Source organism: Impatiens glandulifera, chromosome 1 (assembly GCF_907164915.1).
Source record: "Impatiens glandulifera chromosome 1, dImpGla2.1, whole genome shotgun sequence".
Taxonomy (NCBI): Eukaryota; Viridiplantae; Streptophyta; class Magnoliopsida; order Ericales; family Balsaminaceae; genus Impatiens; species Impatiens glandulifera.
The window spans coordinates 136,638,267-136,648,358 of NC_061862.1; the positions used below are offsets into that span (position 1 = coordinate 136,638,267).

General features: G+C 33.6%; 1 protein-coding gene across 1 annotated transcript; it reads left to right on the top strand.

Moving 5' to 3' along the window:
* Positions 1-581: 581 nt before the first annotated feature.
* Positions 582-9,233, top strand: LOC124919872 (pentatricopeptide repeat-containing protein At5g04810, chloroplastic-like). The gene is made up of 10 exons (XM_047460235.1): positions 582-1,572; positions 1,645-1,772; positions 3,525-3,665; positions 4,265-4,351; positions 4,902-5,055; positions 5,263-5,322; positions 6,204-6,632; positions 7,360-7,655; positions 7,804-7,933; positions 8,517-9,233. Exons 1-10 carry the CDS (start codon positions 619-621, stop codon positions 9,072-9,074), a joined length of 2,937 nt encoding a protein of 978 aa, XP_047316191.1. The 5' UTR covers positions 582-618; the 3' UTR covers positions 9,075-9,233.
* The last annotated feature ends 859 nt before the right edge of the window (positions 9,234-10,092 follow it).

Below are 10,092 nucleotides of genomic sequence, written 5' to 3' on the forward strand. Positions count from 1 at the left end.
GTGAAAGAAGCTAGACTACATAGTACTACTTTCTTAGTTCAATCCTTGGCCTGAAGGAAGAGACTTTCTAAACTCACACGAGTGAACAAGTCATATACGAAAGCTTCGTTCTGTTGTTGACCCTATCTATGTTTCTATGATGACCCAAGAACACACTCATTCTTCTATCATTTTAATATATATATATATTTCTAAAAAAAATAATAAAAAAATAAATACTTCTTTAGTTAAAATGAAAAAATATTATTAAATTTTTTAACGTATATAACTAAAATATATTTTAAAATATTATACATCCAAATTAATATTTTAGATATTTAATTTAATATATATATATATATATATATATATATATATATATATATATATATATATATATATATATTATTAAAACCCAAAATGTGTGTTTCCAACCAAAAGCTACGAGGGGGCAATGATGAAAAGTCCAAAGTATAATGTTAGAAATGGTGAATAAAATAAGTTAAGTTGAAGATAAAAATATAAAAATTTGAAAAATTCATGTACAAAAATAAAGTTTATTTCCAAATAACTTTTATATTTGTAATCACCTCATCGCACAAATTCCTCCTAATGGAAGTTCTTGATGCATCATAAAAAATGAACCTCTCTTCTCTCTCTTACACATCCACACAGAAGCCGTGTTTATCGCTGTTTTCCGCGTCTATCCTCGCCGGAAAATCACACAATTCCGCCACCTCCGCCGCCGTATTTCCGCTTACTATCTATCTTAGATCTCCCACCTCACCTGAATCCGACAATTCGACTGCCTCCTCTTCCACCTCATCATCGCCATTTTCTGGTAACATACGCCGTCCTAGTACTCACAAGCCATTGAAGAACTTCCCTTCTCAAACTCCCCCTCCAAACCCTAAAAGCACCTCAAACCCTCTTAGAAAACTAGCTAATACTCCAATTACTACTTCTACAACTACTGCGGAGAATGACAAATCGAAAAATCTTACAAGCAAGCTCTGGTTAACAAGTAAACTCTCTCCTCCTCCCCCTCCTTCTTCTCCATTACCACCCCAACCGTTACAGTCGTTTCATTCGGTGGGAGATGAGTCTTCAGACGATAATGATAGTTCAAACTTGGAGGAGCCTCGACGAGATGAATTCCGCCAAGAAGGAAAAATCTTTGTGGGGAATCTTCCACTATGGATTCAGAAGAATGAAATTGCTGAATATTTTAGGCAGTTTGGTCCAATAAAGAATGTGATAGTGATAAAGGCTTACAATGACATTAAAAGAAATATGGGTTTTGGGTTCGTAATATTTGATGGTTCGATGGCTACTAAGTCCGCAATGAAGGCTGTGGAGTTTGACGGAGTGGAATTTCATGGGAGAATATTGACTGTGAAGCTGGACGATGGAAGGAGACTGAAGGACCGGTCTGATGATCGGAAGAGGTGGGTTTATGGAGAGGAAGAAATTGAGCATAAATCGAAGTGGCATGAAGAGAGAGACGGTTCTAGGAAGGAATTTCGAAGGGTTGTGGATACTCAGCCTGAGAATTGGCAAGCTGTTGTTAAAGCATTTGAAAGGATAGAGAAGGTATGTTTTATTTTTTGTTAAATATGACTGCAAACAACAAGAATTATGTATGTTGTCTCTTTCAATTTTTAGCCTTCCAGAAAAGAATTTGGCTTGATGGTGAAATATTATGCAAGGCGTGGAGATATGCATAATGCTCGTAGTGTTTTCGAGAACATGAGGGCTAGAGGAATAGAACCAACATCCCATGTATATACAAGGTAATTATCTATGTGATGTTCTATAGACTTGTTACATTTGCTTCATTGAATTTCATCGTTGGCCAACTATTTTGCTAATTGAAACTAGTCACATGATATACATTTGCGCAGATCATTTACGAATTTTTTTTTCTCTTTTTTAACTGCTCATGATCTAACGGTCCCATTTCCCTACATGAATCTTCTTAGCACTCACCAAGCCCAATTAGCCGGAATAAAATTCAACTGCTAGCGCCCTATTTAGGCGTATCCCATTTTCTCATCCACTCCTGGCTGGATATGGACGAGAAATAACCAGTTGCCCGTTCAACTTCTAGCGCCCTTTTTAGGCTTGTCCCATTTTCTCATCCACACCTGTCTGGATATGGATGAGAAATAACGGTTGCCCAACGGTGTCTCACCAAATCGATAGAACATTTGCTTAGGCTGATGTGTTTCTAGCACCTCAAATACATGCCGCTATCTCGAGGTTCAGTGTAAACATGACAAAATTCCCCGTTCTATCTAGATACATAGTAAAATTACACATGAAGAGAATATGCAAGATGTGAATAAAGTTTGGAGGTTTTTCTAATTTCTTATATAATACTTGGAGTGTTACAATTTCGTTCAATTCTAGTCTAGTTTCAAAATTCTTCATATCACAATTATCCGGGTTACTAGATACAAATTGTTTCCAAAACCAACCATAAATGCAGGATCTTCGACTCATAAATTGGAAGGCTCTTTATTACATAGTGTAATATATAAGGGAATCTCTTGGGACACACCGATGGTAGCTCAAGTGGTAGTAACCTTGAACTAAGAGAAGCTGAGGTCTCAAGCTTGAATCCCACTAAAAACACCTTGATTGAAGTGGGGTTCATGATGGTGTGATACTATGCTAGCCTCAGCTTGGAATAAACCCAAGTCTCAATAATAAAAGCAAAAAGCAAAAGAAAAAGGGAATCTCTTGGGATAGAGTTACTAAATAAGAAGAATGGGCGTTTTAAAAATAATGACTTTCTCGAATTCTAGTTATGCTACTGACAAGGACAAAAGGTTTGTGTCTTGATCTCATGTGAGAGGCAATGTGGTCACTTAGAAGACTAAGAATCAAAGAACATTGCTATTTCAAGGGTAGAAGTTGAGTACTGTTCCATGGCTCAAACTATGTGTGAACTTGACATGGATAAAGAACCTATTAAGTGAGCTCAAATTTTCTTCCAAATGAATCAGTTATCATGCATTATGACAATCATACTGCTATGTATATTGGCAAAGAATCGAGTATATCATGAAGAACCAAGCATATAGAAATTTATTGTCATGTTCGTGATGCAGGGATAAGAAGATTCTAGTAACTTCAGATATCCCTTCATCCAATCATTTTATCTTTGGTTGTGAAAACACATACTTTTTATTCTTTTGAGAACAGGACCAGCAAACGCATACTTCAGTTTTCATATTTACGTCACAAGCTGGATTTATATAATCATTCTCATAATTCCATTACAGTTAGATTCATATTTGTTACTTTTTTTATTTTTGCTATGGATTCACATTTGTTATTCATTATATAGAATTTTATAGTTAATGAGAAATTAAGTATATCATTAAATTTTACAAAGTGTAGGTTATTTTGGGAAGAAAATGAGGTCAGATGTCAAAGGAACTGATTTATATTTTATTGATTCAACATATAGCTTGAGCCTTGAAGCATTATGAATGACAACCAAATGTTTTATGTATTTAACTATTCATTATCTGCAGCCTGATTCATGCTTATGCAGTAGGTAGAGACATGGAAGAAGCATTAGCTTGTGTTAGAAAAATGAAGCAAGAAGGAATTGAAATGACATTGGTCACTCATAATATCCTCGTTGGAGGATTTGCAAGAATTGGCAATATCCAGTAAGTAAAATGTTCTTCATCTTCCACTTGGTTAGTACTTCAGTTCACTTTGAAGCTTTCTGTTATATAGTACTGCTCCTTGTCATTTACTTCATTTTCATGTCCATTTCATTTGATTTATAACTCTCATGACTTTGTTTCTGTCAATTGTATTCTATTAAACTGCACTTGTGTGCTACAAAAAATTATCTGCACCTTCATCTGGTTTTTGCATTATCATTTAAAGTAAGTGCATGAAAACTTGAAATAACATGTCAACACAATAGGAGATGCACTTTTGAGTGAGCCATTATTTCTCAATTTATTTATTCTGTTATAAACCCTATTATTATTGTTATTGAAAATTGAATTTCTTTTCAGGTAATTTTCTTGCAAATACTTTGTAAAGGTACATAGTAAGCAACAATTGAGAACACCATTGTTGTAAGAAACATACCTGTTTTTTGTAAGAAAACTCAAATCGCTTCTGTTTAATTTTTTTCATGACCTATCAATCATGAACTCTTCTCTCAAGCATTTAATATTGGTCATGTTGCATAATGGCTAGTGGGCTGGATGTTCTGAAAAGTGAAATATAATATTATCATTGTTTTGTGCAGGGCTGCAGAGCAGTGGTTTATGGAGGCAAAACAGAGACATACACCATTGAATTCAAACATTTATGGAAGTATAATTTATGCCCATTGGTAAGTTCTTAATAGATTGTTTCCCCAACACTTTTCTCTTGCTTTGTGTTTTTTTTTCTATTCTAAAATAGATTGAAAAAAAACAATTATACGAAGCCGGTTTAAACAATCAAGCCAACTCCTCCATGTGCCTTCCTTTAAAATAAATCTCATCATCCCCCAAATCAGCATCCAAGACCATCCAAAAAATTGTCACATAGCACAGCAATGATCATTTATCTATCATTCCCATGTTTCATTAGGATCACTGTTCAGGATTGATTTGATACAAACTTTCATAATTTTATCTATCTGACCTTTACCTTTTCTTTTGGAAACCACATTAATCTTGCAAACAGATTTAGGACGAATCTTTGTCAAAATGAGCGTCAATACTCAAACTTTGCATTCCCCTCTCATATTTGGTCTTGCCTTCTTTAATCTCTTCACGATCTTGAACATTCATCCACATCTCGACTTCACCTTGCATAACTTCAGCCGCCTTTAGAGGAAGTTACTGCCATGCTTTGTTTTTTACTTATATTATCAAGTTTTCCTCCCTTCTAAACAGCCAAAACTGTAACATGGATCTAGCTGAAGCCTTGGTGCGGGAGATGGAAGAAGAAGGTATTGACGCTCATATTGACATCTACCACACCATGATGGATGGCTACACGATGATAGGAGATGAAGACAAATGTCTAGTTGTTTTCAGTAGACTCAAGGTAGTTACTATTGACGAGATGATTTAGGGATCTCTAAAGTTGTTGGATTAAAGTGTTGACTTAATTTTTCTATTTATGACCTGTTTCATTCCCTTCTAATGGAAGTCTTATGATGCATCCACCTTTGTTGTTAACATGTGTGAAAGGTACAATACAATGCCATTTTCTTGTTTTCTCCATTTTATCTAATGCAGATAACTTTTGCAGGAATGCGGGTTTTCACCATCAGTCATTAGCTATGGATGTCTGATCAATCATTACACTAAGGTAGACGAGTATCATTTTTCTTTCCTTTACTCAGATTTTGCCGGTAGATAAAAAGGAATGGACCTCCGATGTTGTCGTTGCTACTAAATCCTGAATGTCATTTTTCAACACTTTTGCTGTCAGCCTTTTTAGAAAGTGGTATTTTATCACAATCACAATGACTTTTGAAAATTGCCAAAGTGAATTTTGAAAGTGATTTTCACTTTTAGCGGTAGGTTAGGATTTTCTGCTATAGAGGTCAAATTGGGTTATTTTCACCATAAAAAGTTCAAGGGAGATTCTCTTAATTAGTTGATGCATATATGTACACCTTCGAGAGTTCATGCATTTATTTGGTCTTTTCCCATGCACAAACATTAACTGCATCACTGCAACAATATCTGTAAGCCAACATAATCCCCTTTCATCAGTACATCATCGTTTCTAGTAGTTGCATATAATGCTCTTTTTTTTTTTTTTTTTAAATTATATATAATGCTTTTATCGTATGCAATTTTTTGAGCTAGATCATGATATATAAAACTCTACATTTGTTATGTTTATTATCTGGATCATGATCCAAAAAATAATCGGTATACCAAAAATGAAACAAGAATCACACTATACAATCTGGATCATATACCAAATGAAATAAATCCACTTTGAATTTTAACTTTTGGTGATTTTTAAAAGGAAATTGTGACAAAATACCAGTTTCCAAATGAGCTCTGAATTCATTGTCCGGAAGGAGCAATACGATTCTTGCGTTTGTGACTTTATAATATTAGTTTTTCATATTTTCATCATATTTATGAATGAATTTTTCACCAGCTATCAATTTACATGCAATGTTGTCCTTGAAAGTGATATGGTACTGATTTTGGTTGAATACCATTTTTCAGATGGGAAAAGTTAACAAAGCCATTGAGATCAGCAAAGCGATGAAGTCAGCGGGTATAAAGCATAACTTGAAGACATACTCTATGTTGATCACTGGATTTATAAATTTGAAAGACTGGGCCAATGCATTTGCGGTATTTGAAGATGTAATTAGAGATGGTCTTAAACCAGATACTGTACTTTACAATAACATCATTAGAGCATTTTGTTGGATGGGTAATATGGATCGTGCTATTCGTACTGTTGAGGAAATGGAAAGAGGGAGGCACAGGCCTACAACACGAACATTCATGCCCATCATACATGGCTTTTCTAGATCCGGACAAATTAAAAGAGCATTGGAGGTTTTCAACATGATGAGGAGGAGTGGATGCATTCCAAGTGTTCACACCTACAATGCTTTAATTCTAGGACTGGTTGAGAAACGACAGGTAAATTACATTCGTAACATGCTATTGAAGAATTAGACTTTCAATTACTTTACAAGGTTCATACTGTGAGAGGAGAATAATTTAGGTTGTGAAAATCAACATTAGTGATTTTTCTAATTTTATAGAGGCTTTTCAATGTAGTAACTTTTTTGCCATCATTTAATTCTAAAATACTAGATTTAATTGTGAGCCTATTTGGAAACTGGTATGTAATTAGTCACAATCGCCTACAGAATCAAAATCTTATTGGAAAATTGCCAGAATATTAACAAAAGTTATTTTTTATTTTTTTTGTTTGGTGTAATATTGTTTTTTTGCATATTATAGTGTGCTTATTTTTGCTCCATTTTAAAGATTAATTTCTGGATCATGATCCAATTCAGATTATTTTGTGATATTTAACTTCATTTAGTATACAGATTATTTTTTAGATCATGATGCAAATTATATTTCAGATTATTTTCACAAATGTAATAATTGTAGATTATTCTTGATCATGATCCAGATCATAAATGTGATAACATAATATGCCACTAGTATTTGCAAAAAAATGTTTATTTCATAGTCTGTTACTCTGTTATGACAATTCTTTCTTGTAGTCAATGTTCTTGAATTGGTTTCCTAGTGTGACGTCTGTCTTACTTCTATATGGCTTCCTGTTCTTCAATCTCACTACTTTCAGTTTTATTTTGTTAGAGAAATTTTCTATTCACACTGCTCCTTGCAGATGGAAAAGGCTGTCAAAATATTAGATGAGATGTCACTTGCGGGAATAGCTCCAGATGGACATACATATACCACCATCATGCATGGCTATGCATCTCTTGGTGATGTTGGAAAAGCTTTTGAGTATTTTACAAAAGTAAAAAACGACGGACTGGACCTTGATGTGTATACCTACGAGGCATTGCTTAAGGCATGCTGTAAAGCAGGCAGGATGCAAAGCGCTTTGGCAGTTACAAAGGAAATGAGTTCACAGAGAATACCAAGAAACACGTTTATCTATAACATTTTAATTGATGGGTATGTTCTTTATTTCTGGTTAAGAGGTATTATAAGTCAGGGCTATCTGATCATCGATTTGAATATCCTGTATAAGATTGAGTCCAGAATTGGATACTTTTGGATTCTTCTATTTATGATTCTAGTCTTTGTGGTTGGTTATATATAGGTGGGCAAGAAGAGGTGATGTTTGGGAGGCTAGTGATCTGATGCAACAAATGAAACAAGAAGGGGTTCAACCAGACGTTCATACTTACACATCTATGATAAATGCTTGTTGCAAAGCTGGCGATATGTTGGTAGGCCTTTTTATTTGCCAAAAATTACATGAATGCCTAAAAAAGGGCAAATATGTGTATAAACTACTTTAACTCGTGCAAAAATATACATTAATGGAAAGAAGAAGGATGAGTATTTTTGCACAATTTAAATAAGTTTTATGGTATATTTTCCATTTTAGGCGTTCATGTACATATTTACATATTTTTTCCTACAAATAACTTTAGTTATTGTTTTGTAATGGATTTGATTTGGTGATAGATTAGATATTTGTAAGTAATCTGATTATTTAGATAGAATGATGAAAATATCTTTTTAGTTTTATATACAAAGAATAAAAGAAAGTATTTTAGCCTATGATTTGGTGGGGGAGAATAATTTGAATTTATAGGACATTGTATTATTTGGATAATTGGATTATATCCAATTAATGAAACACCAAACAAGCCCTAATGTATGTCAGCATTTCATTTTAGTGTAAGTAGAATTTGAGATATTGGTTCCAAATCAAGCCAGATCTACATGTCATGATCAGCTTTGAATCATAGAATGTCTGATTATTTGAAAATAGATTCATTTTGTTTGTCTCTATCATCTTGGCAGAGAGCAACCGAAGTGATTGCCGAAATGGAAGCTTTTGGAGTGACGCCAAATGTGAAAACCTACACAACTCTAATACATGGGTGGGCCAGGGCATCTCTTCCGGAGAAAGCTTTGAAATGCTTTGAAGAGATGAAGAGGACGGGTCTGAAACCAGACAAGGCTGTATACCATTGCCTGATGACATCATTGCTTTCAAGGGCAACAGTAGCTGAAGGATATATTTACTCGGGAATTCTGTCTCTTTGTGAAGAGATGATCCAATCTGGCCTGACTATTGATATGGGGACTGCGGTTCATTGGTCCAAATGCTTGTGCAAAATTGAAAGGTCAGGTGGAGAGATCACACAAGCCTTGCAGAAGACATTCCCTCCTGATTGGAACTCCCATAATACCCTTAATTCGAATTCCAATTTGGGAAATGATGATCTGAGAAACAATATAAGCGACGAGGATGATGATGATGATGAAGGTGAGGAATGCTATAATACTGAAAGTGATGATGAAACTGTTGAGCTTGATGGGAATCCTAGTTTTGGTCAAAGGCCATGGTTTAAGTAAACAAGTGATGAGCTTCTTCTTATCATTGTTCAAAAACTTTTGGATAAAATAGTTGATTACTTCATGTATTCATTTATTTATGCAAGAATGACCAGATTGTGCTCTGAATCTAAACTGTTGGAGCTCGATTATGTTATTCTGAGTCTGGAATTGATTCGACCCATTTATTATGTTGTCTTAACTGTAATATATATTGATGAAAAGAATTAAAATTACAAAAACATGCCACACTATACAATTCAAAACTCTTGATTTTTCTTCTTTAGAACTCTTAGCAATAGCATTTTATCTATATTTTTTTTATAGGACTATTAGAATTATGACTTCATTTAAATGGTTGCATTTTTTTTTAATGTTTTTATTAGAATTGAATATCATAATTTCAAATTCATTAAGGTTTTCTAGGCCAATCAAAATGAAGGATCTCATTATTGTCACTAATTCTCCTGCATGCACATTTCATTCTCTCATCCCTATATATATATATATTATATTTTGGGGGTAAATAAAAAACTATGTATTTTGAATACCAATTGATGTTTTTTATTTCACATAACTCAAAATAAAGTTATTAATATATATCTATATTATTTACTATTAAATTTAAAACTAAATCTTGAACCTGATATTTTGTCCCCAAACAAACATGTGTCTAGAATCTTCTGATTGTAATAGGAGGGAACTTGTATGTTGCTTGTCTGTCTTCATAATTGGAAGTTTGGTACATCTTCACATACAGCCCAACCAACATGCATCTCAACAATTAATTTAATTACTCTATTATTGTTATCATTTCAATATTATTTTAACATTATATTACTTTCTATTTAAACCCTTATTTGTTGAAGAGGTAATTGTATTGTCTTATTTGTGTGAGTCACTAGTAGAAAGTATTATATTTGTTTCAATAATATTAATTTGTTTTAGCTTAGCTTAAGTTGATAAAATAAGCTTTAATTTAAATTATAAATTAAAGATAAAAAGAAAGATTATGATTTGGATATTGTAAATTTGATCC

Bases quoted from the DNA above. Each gene is read 5' to 3' on its own strand.
- LOC124919872 (XM_047460235.1), top strand. From the start codon at position 619: ATGAACCTCTCTTCTCTCTCTTACACATCCACACAGAAGCCGTGTTTA. The intron at 3,666-4,264 runs GTAAGTAAAATG...TGTTTTGTGCAG, and splicing joins GCAAGAATTGGCAATATCCA to GGCTGCAGAGCAGTGGTTTA. The intron at 7,656-7,803 runs GTATGTTCTTTA...GGTTATATATAG, and splicing joins TATAACATTTTAATTGATGG to GTGGGCAAGAAGAGGTGATG.